Source organism: Rhyacophila brunnea, unplaced genomic scaffold, assembly GCF_057557595.1.
Source record: "Rhyacophila brunnea isolate RB1 unplaced genomic scaffold, BYU_Rbru_1.0 scaffold_10, whole genome shotgun sequence".
Lineage (NCBI taxonomy): Eukaryota > Metazoa > Arthropoda > Insecta > Trichoptera > Rhyacophilidae > Rhyacophila > Rhyacophila brunnea.
Window position 1 is genome coordinate 11,850,332 of NW_028232752.1, and position 16,675 is coordinate 11,867,006.

General features: G+C 31.3%; 1 protein-coding gene across 1 annotated transcript in view; it reads left to right on the forward strand.

Annotated features, from left to right (window-relative positions):
- The first annotated feature begins 277 nt into the window (after nucleotides 1-277).
- Nucleotides 278-16,675, forward strand: part of LOC147078891 (leucine-rich melanocyte differentiation-associated protein-like) — a 92,919-nt gene continuing 76,521 nt past the window's right edge. The window contains exon 1 of the mRNA XM_085951295.1: nucleotides 278-535. Within this exon, the coding sequence (XP_085807421.1) occupies nucleotides 482-535 (54 nt within the window). The 5' untranslated portion in view covers nucleotides 278-481. The remainder of the gene's footprint in view (nucleotides 536-16,675) is intronic.

A 16,675-nucleotide genomic window follows, 5' to 3' on the forward strand; every position in this document is an offset into this window, starting at 1 on the left:
ATTAAAATAAAAATTAAGCAACTACGTATTTGTTTCTAGATAATTTGTAATTTTTAAATTTGATGACTACTTTTATCGGATACATAATATTATATATTATGTAAGATTATTATTATATTCATAATAATATTTACGTACTTCAATAATAATTCGTTCATGTTTGTTATAATATTATTTTCTTATTTTGTAGATAAAATAATCCTGCTATACCCTGACATCTGTGATGTTTTATTAGCACTAGTGTTATCTTTAATTACACAAAATGTTTACTCGAGTCACTTCATTCTCACGTTTATATTTTGACAGTTGACAGCGTAAAATTAATATGTTACTGTGGAATTAGTTAAAAAACAAATCTAAAGTGATTACAATGAAATAAGTGTGAATAGTTTTAAATGTGTAATAAAGTTGCAGTCATTCAAACTTTTTTTTAAATACTCTGCATTGTTAGAAGTGATAATCTAAGAAAAAATCGAAGAAAATGGAGATCAATGAAGATCGATTGATGAGTCCGGTCGTGTTTATTGAGAATACGGTAAGTTTATTTCAGAGAAAAACATTGAAGTTATTACGAATACTATAAACATTTTTATTTTTGTATTTTAATCTTTATGCATAAATAATATTATTAATTTATACTACTAAACTGATAACAGCTTTTTTTACATTTTCTAACCTATAAATTCATTTTATTTATATTTAAGTAGTATTTATTTGTAAGAAAATCATAAATTTAAAGTGTTATACATAATATTATGAAAATAGAGAAAATCGAAAGTACCTAATTATTGTAATCAGTGTAGTTTTGTGAAAAAAGTAGCTACATATAGGTGCATTGTAATAAAATAATATAGTCAAACATTTTAGTAAAAGAAAAATTTATAAAATAAATAAACAATTACATTATAAATCGGAATAAATATTTTAAAAAGTACTAATATTTATAACAGATAAGTGGATACTAATTTATTATTACATTTCATATAAGTTACATTGTTATTATTGAAATTTATATTAAGTAATAAAATAATATTTTATATATCTTTAATTAATATAATTACATACGTAAAAATATATAATAAAACCACCAATTATAAGGTACCTATACTTTGATGCACTCTTTCACATAAATTCCTACATATTTATTACACATGTATCAAACTGGTTTTTATCAGAGCATGGTATTGGTTTTTTACACATTTCTTTAGCGTGGTTACTTACACGCTATGTGTAAAATCAAATATTTCGTAAAAAAATACATCTTAACGTATTACGACATACATAATAAAATAAACATAGAACGTAACTAACGAATTATGTTATGTACTAACATACTTATATTTTACTTACCCATGTCAAAATAATGGAATTATTGTGTATCTTTTTCGCTATTAGCGTTCCAGACAGAGTAAATAAAGTACATATAATAATATATTATGGATTTTCTATAATATTATACAACGGATACAGTGGCGCACCCAGGATTTAATATTGGGGGGGGGGGGCAAGGAGGATAATGTAAATTAGTCCCATAGGATCTTTTTCTTCTTCACAGCCTAATTTCTCGTTTATCGGCCTTTTGTCTGTTGCACTCAGTATACCTACACCATGGTCCCCACATCCTGAAACGGGCCCTCAGGATAGGATATTTGGCGGGCCCCCTACCTACCGCGAAGATTAAAGGCAGTGTGAAACACTACATTAACGTTTTTCAAATTGTGTTTTAGTTCAAATTAAGGGTACTCATACAGTGAATTATTGTCGATTTTTAATATATTTACTTTAATAATGGAGCTGCCGAGTATCGACACATAATAATCAAAAAATATATTGCACAATTATATAATTGAAAATGTTCATGGCCATAAAGTATAATAGCGCCGCAGGCGACTTTTTTTACTATTAAAGCTAATGTATGATGTGTGTTTATCTCACTTATCTGGTCAACCCGACATGCCGGGCCCCCAGGCTGGAGCCCTGTCAGCCCTCCTCAGCCATTACCTATACCACTCTGGAATTCGGGTGGACACCGAGAATTTTTTGACAGTTCCATTAGGGATTGGGTTTCTAAAAAAACCTGACATTAGTGTTTCGAAATTTTTGTGTTAGAAATTAAAATCTAAGAAATGTTTCTAAAAAGGGTGCTGGAGAATTACAAATCATTTTTTTGCCGTGTTTTTATTTGTCTAAGCCCAAAAGTATAGTTTATCGGCTTTCAATTTCACTGTTTTAAAATCATTCTGATAATTTTGGGGGGTGCCAGGGCCCCTTGCCCCCCCCCCCCCCCCTGGGTACGCCACTGTACGGATACATCGTGTCCAGAAACTTGTACGTATGCAGTTCGCCTACACACTTCACCGTGAAATGTTGTTTCGGAGATAGGTATATGGCCGTATATTAAAGACCGTCCAACCTCTTTGGGTCGTATATTACTGACATGAAATTCATGTCTAAATAAAACACGGTTGTTGTCGGTTTACACTTTACAGGAAGCCAGCAGCAAACAAATTTTGAAAATAACCGATATGATGGATTATTTGTTAAGTTAGATAGTTTAGATTAGGTTAGGTTTTCATTCTTGAATTCATAAATTTTGCCAAAATCAGCTACGGAAATTGAATTAATGTTCTTATTGAATCTAATAAAATGGGAGACCGTATAGTATACGGTTATCTCTTTCTGATATAAATCTCACGACGAACTGTGCAACGGTGAAATTTTTTACGTACAATTTACATGTAACCGGATATATCGATGTATTGATCGGTAACAAGTCAAAAATTCGACATTTCGCGATATTGGTATCAAAATACTCGTAAAAATAAGCTCTTTTCGGTTTTGTACAGAAACAATTCGAAAAAAATAATTTAGATACCTTGAGAGCCAAAAAACCCGTATGAAATTTTACAAACTTTTAAACAAAACCAGCTTTGTAAAGATCCATTTCGAATTGTTTCCATTTAAAACTAGCGATTGACCTTGCGTTTCAATTTAGAATAGATAAATTCTGACATGTGTCCTTTTAAAACTTGTCAAGGCTTGTGTATTGTAATATATTCAAAATATTAAAACATTTTTATCTCAAAACTACGTTTTTTGAGTTTTTACTGTTTAATACTGAGTCATCAATATAGGAAATAACTCAAATTATTCTGATGACTGAACCACTAATTTTTTACATTTATATAATAAACCCAAGACCAGTTTTGCCATATAACAGTGGCACACAAGTATCTAATTCTTTCAATAAGTAGGTATCATTTGACCACAACCAAAAATTCAACAGTTAAAAAATAATACCCAATATTTATATTGAATGAATTATGACGTAATAATCATAAAATATATTACCCAAATATCCTTCTAATGAATGATATTTTCTATCTTTATATTAGTTTTATGTCTTGAATTAAATATATAGGTATATTATTTATTTGGTATCTACCTAATTATTTTTACATAATTATTTACACAATCTCTTCTCTGGTATATGCATAACAATAAAATAAATTACTTAAAAAATAGCCACCGAAAAACACATGATTTTTATGAATCCTAAGATTTCGGGATCAGGATCCAGAACACTGATCCAAAAATTTTAGGATTGCAATCACCAGCACCTTTTACCTCAGAACTTGCTTACATATTTGTGGGGCTTAGAAACAAAAACGGTAGTTTAAATTTTTCGTAAATTGGCGAGTCTTTGAAAATGTCTTATATCTTTCTAATATATTGTATAATGTATGAATAAACTGTTTTTAAAATAATTTCAAGATAAAAAGAACTTTTTATATACAACGTTTTTAAATTTTCTGTTGAATTATTACGCTCAATTTGCTCAAACTTGTACTTGATATGAAGTAAATATAAAACAAACAAATATATAATACTGAAATGTCATTTTGACATTTCATTTTGATTTCCATAGTAACGCACGTATATATTAATAATTTAGTTGCAAGGACCATCCCCTTAGCAACCAATAATAGTCTTTTACTTTTACGGATTTTTCTGAAATAACTTTCCATACAAAACAGAATTAACTGAAAATGAATTCAATTCTACTTAAAGATGGCTAAAAGAATTAAAATAATGCATTGGCATCGTGTTCTGATATATTCTAAAAGTTTCAAATGTCAAGCTAGTCGGGAAGTTAGTTAAAAATCGATTGCAAGATTTGTAATGGACAAACAACCACCGGTCAAACAAGAATACGAGCTAATAAAGAGGTTGTAATAATATGTTGTTTGTATACGATTAATGTACTTATAATATTTTATAATATATTTTTTATAAAAAAATATTCATATAAAAGAGAAATATGGAAATATATTTTCAAAAATGGAAAATGCCGTTTTTGCTTCTAGACTCCTCATTTATATAAGTCTTTATAATAATATTGTATAATATGTGTGTCAAAAATAGCATATGTGTTGAAGGTTTCATAATGAAGATAGGTGTAATACAATATTGTAAGTATCGTGTTAACATACTTTATATGTATTTTTAGATAAAAATACTTATTGTTATTTTTATGACGTAGGGTTTATATAACAATACACTAAATAGTATAAGTATAGGTTAGTCAAACATTATTTTTATCTAACTGTGTCACTAGATAATTATGTAGGTACGTACTGCATAATATTTGGGTCATGTCATCACATAATCGATTTTCCTGAGGCGACTTACCTAAAATTGTTTTCAATGTTACGCTTAACAAATCTAGCTCACTATTGATAAATAAATTATCGATCTCCAGTAAAGCAATAACATCTATTTGCATGTATTTAAACATTATTGAATAATTATAATTAATCTATTACCATGATTTTTTTATAAACAACGAATATCAACTAGTCTGAGAACAATTTTTGTTACTGTTTTCAATGATTCTCAAACTTTGTTAAGTCGCTAACCCTCCCATAATTGCAGATCTTATATAGATTTTGTAAGATGGCGAAAAAAACATTATATTTGTGACGATCAACGTGCCCTGTGAGAACAAGCATTGTCAGCAAAATTGGTGACATACGAATCGATCGCGGAAATATTATTTAATTATTTTTATATACATTTTTCACAGGCCGTCAGCGTTATCGATTAGTGCTTACTCAGTAGTTTAGTACTTACATACATTTTTAGCATACACATTTCACACGAATTGCAAATAAGAACTTTTATCTCAATAATATGTACTATGTTAAAACGCATTTCTCACCGAAGGTATGGAATATTCCGTATCAGTATTATTCAATCGTGAGAGTTGCAATAATTAGGCTATTGCGATTGAATGAATATATCACTCCTCTTTTATCTCGATCGTGTAACAGTCACTCAGTATCACCGAGCCTCGAGCTCCCTATCTCAGTAGCTTTCATATCTTATATCAGGGATAGCAAACCTTCTTACATACACATGCCAAAATTTCCCAAATATTATTTATTGACTGTCTGACGTGCCGAACAGTTTTTCGAGTAGTTCGAGCAGGAAAACATTGAAAAAATAGTTATAAGAGTTTTAATAAAGTTCAAAAATTATAAGCAATTGAGTTTTTGAGTATTATTACTATAATACCTACTTAGTTCGGTTTTCTGCGCACACATTGACGCCAAAATGTCTCGGATCAGATGACGCATCCTCTCGCTACAATGGTCTGAAGCATTGTAAAATGATTGTAAATCGATCAAAATCAGAGGTTTGCAACACTGCTTATTCCACCACCTGATGAGGTCAGTGCTATAATATTATTATGTGTGACACATAAAACCTAAGGACCCATATATTCAATTTAAATTAATTATAATGCTCATTCTTCAAGAATATCAGCTAGCTGCCTGTTATTTTTTATACAATGTGATCCGTCACTTAAGCATGAATTTCGTCGTTTCCGATTGCCCATCGATTGATAAATATTATTGGTAAAAATATTATTAAAAAAACCGAAGAAAATGTGCATTTTTAATATTATGTATATAATATTTATATTTAGGTAGGTATTTGTACAACTTTTTGTAAAAAATTAAATATTTTTTTCTTATGGAAGGAATATAAATCATATTTAATTAGTCTCCGTTTGTCGACTATCCAACATTCATTATTTTATTTTGTAGTCTCTTATATACTAATTTTTATCATTTTTACCGGTTACCGACTATTTTTTAACCGAAAACCGAAATCGAACCGAATCGGTTTTTTTGATTCAGTGAATATTCAAACATACGTGTCAACATTATCTTACTTACCACTTCAGTTATCGTGACGCACTTCGACATAATTCTGATAATTTATAATATTTAAAAAAAAAAAATATGGCTACAGCCGTGCGGTGCAGCATAACCATTGGTTTCGGAGGATGGCGCCGGGCTATCATACCAATACTATAAAATGGTCTAAATTATTGTAAAAAAATCATTTTTAATGCAAATAAAAACATTTAAAAATTAATTACACGGATTTGAACCGAAAACCGGAAAACCGTTTTTTTTTCTTATCGAAAACCGGAACCGAACCGACATATATTTTTTTACTTGAATCGGAACAAAAACCGAAACGAAAAAAAATACGGTTCCAAACCCCGGTGGATTTAATTAGTGTTTATTTATTTTTCTCTCAATTATTGTGAAAATGTTTCAGTTGACTAGTTTAATCAGTGACAACTTACCGAGTCACGAATTTCGGTTTCGGAAACATAAATAATTGCCATGCGCATTTCAGATACATGAATACATAAGTTATTCAATCCGCGAACAGTCTATATTTCACATTTATTATTCACATTTAATTTTGCATCACAGTCAATATTTTTCCAGTTAAAATACATTGCCACCCTCATGTGGGTCACGACCTCTCGGTTGGGAACCCTAGCAGTCTAAAGGTTTCAAATCCAGAACGCATAAAATAACATAACTTGACTTCAGAAGAGCCTCGTCTTCTTTACGCTTTTTGGTTTCTATGAAGTAAGCGGCTGAGGTAGACTTTACAGATGACTGACTCACATGCGATGCCTTAAGAGCCACAGCATGCGTATACATTATTCCATCCCTACAATGTAACCTTGTGACGCCACCACATCTTTGCCATATTGATAAAAAAAAACTTATTGGGATTCCTATCATTGTTATAGATTAAATTCAGTAGTTATAGACTTTTCATAAAAATGGCGTTACACGATTTTCGGTATTGTCAAAAAAAAATTACTTTCAGATTAATTTATAATATGTTTTTTAATTACCCCTGGGTTTCGAGATATTTGGACCCTGGAAACCCTCTGCTTTAAAAACAGTGGCTGAGATTAGTCGTTGCATGACTGATAAAAAAGGCGAGTGCCGCTCAACTGAGTACCTGAGACTACGGATAAGCATTCATTGAAAGTCTCGAAGTATGGGACTAGAGGAAACCAAGGTTATAAAAAGTTTTATGAAAATTAATTTATATTTATTATTATGTAAAGTACTTATATCTTTTGCACTGTTATTTTTTTTTCACTCTTTTATTGTTATTATCATTACTATTATTGTGTATCTATTGGTATAGTTACTGCCAAATGTTGATAAGTCTCTTTAATCATGTTATGGAGTAATTGTAATTTGAAGTTTGACATGCCCTTAATATAATTCGATAATGATAATTTATTTGTGTTTTATGTGCATATTCTATTATGATATATATATCTATATGATATATTATATCGGATGACCTTGAATTATTGTTGTTCTAGCACATATATTTATACATATATATACGTTACGCCGAATGTGCGAAATTGACTTTTAGATGAAATGAGCAAAATTCTGCCTGATTCATGTAATAGTCAAGCCCATTGCCTTATTCATGAATTAGGTAAATTATCTGCCGAGTGCGTGAATTCGTCAAGGTATGGAATTCTTAAACTGTCAACATGACAGAAAAAGTAAATTTAATACGGATGGTTTTATTAGTTATAATTGGACATAATATAATATTATTGTTATTAGGTTAGGTTAGGTTAGGTTTTGTTATTCTGAATTCAACTGAATGCCCATTTTGGGGTTAGCTAACAAGTTTCAACAAACTATCAAATCATACTATCACAAACAAACAATCGACCATTGCACGATTGATACCCAAGCACGAATCAAATCGCGAAAACACCTTTTAATAACATTCTTCCGTTATCATATTATTATAGTTCTAGATTTTTTTTGGGCATAGTTAATGGATATCAACGTCATTGTAGTTATTGATTGGTATATTTTTATATAATCAATGACATTTGACACATTTGGTTAGATTGATTAGTTGCAAAAAACACCACCGGAGCGCGAACATCTATTTTGAACAATGCATGAGCATTTGACACATTTGGTTTAGTTGCAAAAAACACCAGCGTAGCGCTACTATCTAATATGTCCAATGCATGAACTAGGCAGAAAAATTATTGCCAAATTCACGCACTTGGCAGATATTTTGCCTAATTCATGAATAAGTCAACGGGCTTGCATTTTTCATGATTTAGGCAAAATTTTTCCCATTTCATATAATAGTCAATTTCGCACATTCGGCGTAATATATATATATATATAATCCGTTCTTAATTCTAAATACCTAAATTATCGACTTATATTAATCCCCCATGTATTTTTTTATGCAATATATTATTATGATTAGTATTTAAATACATAATATTAAAAGAGTTTTATATAAACAAGCAAAAATATTCACCAAACTAATTTGAATAATTAAAATTAAACAATATTTCCTAAATACATTTTCCCGCTATCTAAGTTGTTTTTTATAAGTCCCTTCAAAAACGTAAAATAATTGAGGATTCACGGTAATATTATCTCAGCATTAAATTTAATTGAGCATATATATATATTATATATATATTGTGTATTCCTTTTATTTGATTATATTATAAAATCACTGCTACAAAATAAATGACATCATAGTACAACGTACCAATATTATTCTATTTTTAGTATTATTTATATATTCATATAATTTTATGCCACAGTATCAATGAATATCTCATTTTGAGGTATCTCTTTACATAAAAAAGTTGTTTAATAAAACTCGGCATGTGTCAAGATGTATGCTTAATATTTTTTTAGTTTGAACCTATCCAATAGAGTCAAAGGTGTATCCAAACGAATAAAATATCAAATATAAAGTTGTGGCTTATTACCCATTTTGAATACATTGCATCCTTAGACTATAATAGCTATAGATTTAATCCCTTTTAATAGTAAAATTAGGGATATTTTTAACCGTTTACTAGTTTACAATTAGTTTTGTTTATTATTAACGCATATCACCTACTTAATATACAATATATGTTTTAAGATGAGCGGAAAATTTTCAAAATACAAAATTTAAATGATTTTTTATAGTTTCTAAATTTTATTTGCATTTCGACTGCACATTTGACGCTAAAGACGCGTCTAGCGCGTAACGATTAGGTGTTCATTCGATATAATTAGCATGCTATTTAAATGTGATAATTAAAAAGTAATTATCTAGGCAGCAGTCAATGTGTTCTGCAAACCAATTAACTGCAGTTTTAACCGAAAATGAGATTTTGATGGCATTTTTTTATAAAGCATGTTTTCTATGGTCACACAAAATTTCAAACTGCTTAACCTATAAAAAATGCCTTATCGTTCTTCACACAAAACAGCCAACTGCAGGTGACAAATTTCCAATATCGTAAATGGAACAACTACATTCTTTTTTTATATATTATTTTTTATACATAAAAGGGAAGCTAAAATAGTGTATTAATTCATAGAGCAGCTTATTTATAAAACAAATTCAAGTGTATTTTTGGAATTGTTAAATTCCGCTCGATAGTTGAATTATTAAGTTTTTTCTCATTCCTGAACAATTTGCCCAAATGGAGTTAGCCGGTTTGTAGATTAAGCAGTCGATTTGCTTGTTAATGTGAAAATATCTTCTCAAATGGCGATAATATTATTGAATTGCAAAGGTATTATAATGAAATAAGGTGATGTGTTTTGTTCTGGACATAAAATAACTGTGCACTTTACCCATCTATATGTCCCATGCTATTAATGGGACAGATCAAACAAACAACATATTAGTTTTTTTTTAAGATTGGGTAGGTAATTTAATATTTCTGTCAATGAAGCTAAATATTTTTTTAAATTTCAGTTTAATTATCAAATATAATGATTAGAGACTTTTTAAAAACTAATGTTAAGCGAAATATCAAAAGTTTGTGGTAAAATATTGAAGTAATAAAAGCGATAATCATATGTTATTTTATACCTAATAAATGTATTGTCATCTCAATAATTATATACTTTGTAATGCTATGTAGATATTTTGTTCCTTCATTAATTTATAAAATAAATATTTTTAATAAACCATTTCTTTTATTCAACGAATAATTTCCAAGATTTGAGAATGTAACATTCCATATATTGAATACACATAAGTTGAAAACACCTCACCTACCCAATTTGACAAAAATACGATGCTCGACGGGATTTGAACCCACATATCCACTGGTATCTCGCCAATATGCTTTAACCAATTTTATTAATCTATGAGCCTCCTACCTAATAAATCTTTTTGCTTGCAAAAATGATGTTATAATCGCGCCATCGGGACGAGTCCGTCAAATTGGCAACACCGATTTTCGTGCCATAAAAAACCATTTCTTTTAATGAAAGACTATAAAGTAAACAATATCCTAAAACATAAATTAACAAACCCTATGCTTGCACTCGAAGTAGACATCATTACATTAAATAGTTAACCCAGTGGTTCTTAACCGGGTTCGATCGAACCCCAGGGGTTCGGTGAGTCAGTCTCAGGGGTTCGGCGGAGCTCAAGACACACCTTTGAACACAGTGATGTTGACGCACGGTTCATTTTTTTGCACAAGTAAAATATATACCTATGTTTTGAATTTGAAAAAAATCATATTTTATTTTTCCAATTAAGAAGAATTCGGTGAATGCGCATATGAAACTAATGGGGGTCAGTACCTCCAACAAGGTTAAAAACCACTGAGTTAACCCAACACGTAAGTGATAGGTACTTACATTTATAAATACATTTAGTTTAGGTGTAATACACAAAAAAAGATTATTTTAAATATAATAAACATTGCATGTGTGCATTTACATCGGCTGCATATTAAGGCTTGTTTACCACTCGCCACGTGTAAATACGCTGGATTAGTAACAAGTATTAGTATAAAAATGCCCTCGCTACTAGTGATTTCGATACTATTAGACATCTTTAAACGTCAGTCTTTTCACAATTTTAAATTTCAAGACTCACTTACGTATAATTTTAAGGTTACATTTAGCAGATAATAATAATGTATATACTTAGATCTTTGATTCACACACACATGTCCCACTCTATATTCAGAAATAACACAGGATGTAGGGAACACGATACGTGTGCCGTGTGAACTTTAAGATGGACGCTCACCAGCAGCTATGCGGTCCGCCGCATGTATTTGGTTACCAACTCATCCGTGTCAGTATGTTACTCAACCTAGGGGCTATATTTAATGAAGTGAAAGCTATAGGTAGGTATCTAGGAAATAATGTAATGTAATTTAATATGACTTATGATAGTATATTATTCGTATAGGTGTATCCATTTTCCAGCCCTTTCACGGTCAAGTGTATCAATGGTCAAAGGTACCATAATTATTATGTTATACTGTGTAGATCGATGCTTTCCAATCCTCTTTACAAGGTACACTACAGTATTAATACTATGTCACTTATTTTTACCAAGTTTTTATTAGCTCGTATTCTTGTTTGTCCGGTACAAATTTTTTCTTGTTTGTCCAAGATTTGTATTGGAAGATTGAAGATTTTTAACTAACTTCCCGACTAGCTAGAAATTTGAAACTTTTAGAATATATCAGAACACGACGACAATGCATTCTTTTAATACTTTTGGCTTCTTTAACCAGAATTGGATTCATTTTCAGTTTATTCTGTTTTGTATGTTTCGGAAAAAATCGTTAAAGGTACAACATTATTATTGGTTGCTAAGGGGTCCTTGCAACTAAATTATTAATATATACGTGCGTTACTATGGAAATCAATATGAAATGTCAAAATGACATTTCAGTATTCTATATCATTTATTTAGTATTTCTATCAAGTACAAAAAAAAAGTATTTATTAATAAGTACATAAAATTGTCAAGTTTATAATACGATTCAACGGAAAATTTAAAAACGTGGTATATAAAAAGTTCTTTTTATCTTGTTATTATTAATCCTTCCATTTACCTATTTTGCATATTTCACTGTATTTGGTATTCCAGCCGAACCTAATGATGTCTGATCTGGAATACTTATAGGTTATGTCCCAGTGGCTTCTGAAAAAAACAAAATAAGTGCAAGCACTACAAATTCTTCTTTTTCTTCTCTCTTCTTCTTCACAAAAACACAAATATTAGGCAATTGTTGTGATGTTTCAAATAATCATTTTTAATATTATATAAACTAAATATAAATAATATGTATTGTTACCTTTGTATTGGGATTAAATTGGATTGATTTTGTCCTGACGATGTAATGCATCCTGTAAGAGTGGTGCCCAATTGACGCCGATTGTCTGCAATGGGCTAGTAGTGTATGTGGACGTTTATCGTATTAACTGTTACCAATAAAGGTTCTACATAAAACCTACTGAAATCAGTGACGTCCCTAGATAAAATGCCGCCCCTAGGCAGCGCCAAAATGCCGCCCTATCTTTTTATACAGTATTTATATCGTCCTTTCACGAGTCCAATATCTAAGAAATGTGTTGTATGGATACAATGCTAACAAAATATTAGACTGTAATTATTCGCAAATCTGCACGTGGTCACCAAGGACGTCGAAGAGTAATGGAAGTAAACTAGATATCGCGTATCCGACAAAACCAGTGAGCTGATTTTAATGGAAAGATATTTTCATTTTTACTTAGTTTAGGTAGACATTTCTATATATTCCAAATGATTCTCCTCGATTTGCCGCCCTTCGAGTAACTGCCGCCCACAAGCGACGCTCAATCTGCACTACCCACACGGGACGTCACTGACTAAAATATGTGATTTTGCGATACACTGTCACAATTGATTTATTGATGATGCCTGGTATAAGATAAGCTACATAATATTATACTGAGTTCAAATTTATCTCACTCTCTCTCTCTCAACATCTACAATCTACTAAGGGCTGACTGACTAGGGACTTGGCGAATGACAAAAATTATACTCCAAACAGCTTGAAAGTTAAATTATCTCATTTGTTTATTTAAATAATTAAATTTTTAAAGAAATAATTATTATAATATAATTAGGTATTGAGTGGATGGTGAACTAACCCGCATAAAACTTAAGTACCTAAATTATTACAAAATTACCATATTCTTGACTTGAAAAAGCTATCTAGACAGTAATTGTTTTTGGCTATAACTTCATGCTCAGAACATTCAATCCCAAACTATGACAATTTTAAATATAATTTTAACAAGAGCTTTTTAGACTGTACTAAAACTACTAAATAGGTGTTAAGTTGAATCTCAAATCTCCATACAAAATATCCTTTTATCCCTATTTCGATAGGGTTTCTATGTCTGATTTTGAATAGTTACATTGTCTCTAGGGACGTACACTAGGCCAGTGCCGTACTTATAAAAACGTCCATTTAAATTAGTTTTGACTAGGTATAGAAACTTTTACTTATCCAGTTTGCCGTATCACACTCCACCGTGAAATGTTTAATCGGAAATATATAGCCGTATATTAAAGACCGTCCAACCTCTCTGGGTCGTATAGTACTGACATAAAATTCATGTCTAAATAAAACATGGTTCTTGCCGGTTTACACTTTACAGGAAGCCAGCAGCAAGCAAATTTTGAAAATAGCCGACATACTGGATTATTTGTTAGGTTAGGTTTGGTGGTTACATGTAAGTTGTACGTATGCAGTTCATCGTGGGACACTTATTCGTGCGCCGCAGTACGTGAAACATGAGTTCATAATTTTATCAAATGACGAGTTCTTCGTTGAACATTTCACCGTGGAAAACATTTTGTACGTATCTTACAAAATGCGGCGATAATTTTCAAATAGTACTGTTCTATTTAGATTAACCCTAACCTAACCTAGTAAAGACATCTCATAAAATTCGCCACATGTTGTAGTATACGTACAAATATACTCCACGGTGAAATGTTCAACGAAGAACTCGTCATTTGATTAAATGTTACACGAACTCATGTTTCATGTACTGCGGCGCACGAATAAGTGTCCTGCGGTGAACTGTTTACGTAGAAATTTCCGGATACGAGGTTTGGTTAGGTAAGGTTTTCATTTTTGAATTCATGAATTTTGCCAAAATCAGCTATGGAAATTGAATTAATGTTCATAAGAAAGCTCACAGCAAACTGTGCCACGGTGAAATGTTTTACGTACAGTATATAACCATATTATACTACCTAATATCAATACATTATCTTTTATACACAAATTCAACACATATCACTCGTAAATCGTTTTTTTACTAATTCTATCAATCTGAAATTTTCGCTAATTATTTTTTATGGTTGGTTTTCAGATAAAAGCTTGTCTATGCGAAAAGTAGAAGTAACATTATTGTATGTATTATAACCGATTACATATCTGTAAAATAATACTTACACAAATTATAATATCACCAGCTTGGTTTGATAATGATGAAAGAATGATAGTAATATAATTTATCTAAAGATCCGGGACATTTTGCGTCCTAGATAATATAATTCAACCAGGAGCCTGGATAGATACTTGCAATCTCAAATAAAGTTTATATAGTAGGTTCATACTATAGGTATTTATAGTACGAAGAAATGAAGCCAAAATTGTTTAAAACATCAATCGTTGATTTTTTTTTTTAAATTAGTTGCGAATAAATAATAAGAGTTGATTAGTTATTTCTAAGCTAAATATAATATATTTGAAAAGACGTTAGGTATGTATATATTATATGCATACTTTTCCAATCTAAATATACACATTGTATATTTTTTTACGTAATCCTTCTTCTTCTTATTGTGCCATCCCCTAGCGGAGGTTGGCTACCATCAAGGCTATCTTAGATTTGTCATCTGCTACCCAAAACAGTTCAGTAGAGCTGCACACGTACCAATCGCGGAGGTTCTTAAGCCACAAAATGCGGCGCCGTCCTCTGCTATGCTGATTATTGAACGTTGAATGACAAGTTGGGGAATGCTGTACTTTTGTCCTCCCATAATGTGGCCGAGGTACTGTAGTTTTCTGGTTTTGATACTATGTAGAACTTCTCGTTCTTTCCCCATTCGATTGAGAACTTCAACATTTATTTAGTCACCCAGTCAGTCCAAGGAATTTTTGAGGATGCGTCTATACAGCCACATCTCGAAAGCTTCAAGTCTCCGTGACATCTCTTGGTTTAGCGTCCGTATTTCCATACCATAGAAAAGAATTGAGAGGATATTACAACGTACCATACGTAGTGTCAGACCTAGGTTAAGGTCTCGATTGCTCACGCGGCGTCTTACGTGAGCGAAGTAATGCGAATGCGACGCGACGCGGTGCGGCACGAAAATATCAAACAGTCAACGCCACCTGTAGTGGCGTACGTGCAGATAATACCCGTCGAGTGGTGCGAAGCGGTGCGGGGCTTCAGCGACGCGATCAAACGATTTGATATTTTTATAGATATCGTCGCCATGGTAACAATTTTAATCGTAGGAGGTAATTATTTACATATACATCTAAATATTTCTAGGCGTTACCATGGTAATAAACAAATTGTATAAATGTGCGATGGTGACATTTGGTGACTCAGCTAAACGTAGTACAACGATGCCGCTTCGCATCGTTTTAGATCGTATTGCTTCAAACCGCATCGCGATCGCATCGACTTCGCCCACGTAAGACGCCCAGTTAGGAGGCGTGACATTTTGAGAAAGGCACTCATTGCAATCGCAATTTTAGTTTTTATTTCGGTCCTATTTCTCTTTGACCCACCTAAATATTTATAACGTGTTCTTTAATAATAATTATTTGTTGATTAACTATAAAAAGAGATTAATTTTTTTCATCTTATATGGACACCACTGACAACGGTCTAATAGGGATGGAGGCCAGCCTGCAGGTGTTTTCAAACAACTGTTCGAGTAATCCGACACACTTTTTCCTGACAAATTTAATTTGCGCTCTGCTGCTAATTGGTTTTTACTTATAGCTACTTCACTGTTGCATAAAACACTATTCAGTATCCAAACATTTTAAAACTTTGCTGATAGATTTTTCAATAATAACGTAAAAATAATATACTTTTAAATCTGACTATTAATATGGTTAGATATGTACGCATAAAAAAATTATAGCACGAATAATACATTTATAATCTTTGATATAGAACTAACTATGATAAGGAGATAGTAATCAATTAAATTGATAGATAAACTTACATACACGTTGTTCAATGATCTTAACTTAACAAATACATATCAGTTTAACCTTGCCCATTATGTGGTGTGAAGTCATGTTACAGAGGTTTATATTATGATGTCATCATTATCATCAGCAGGGGTTGATCCACTGCTGGATGAAGGCCTTCCCTAGTACCACTCTTCTTGGTCCCCAGTTATTTGCTGATAAATACGTTCACCAAACTGT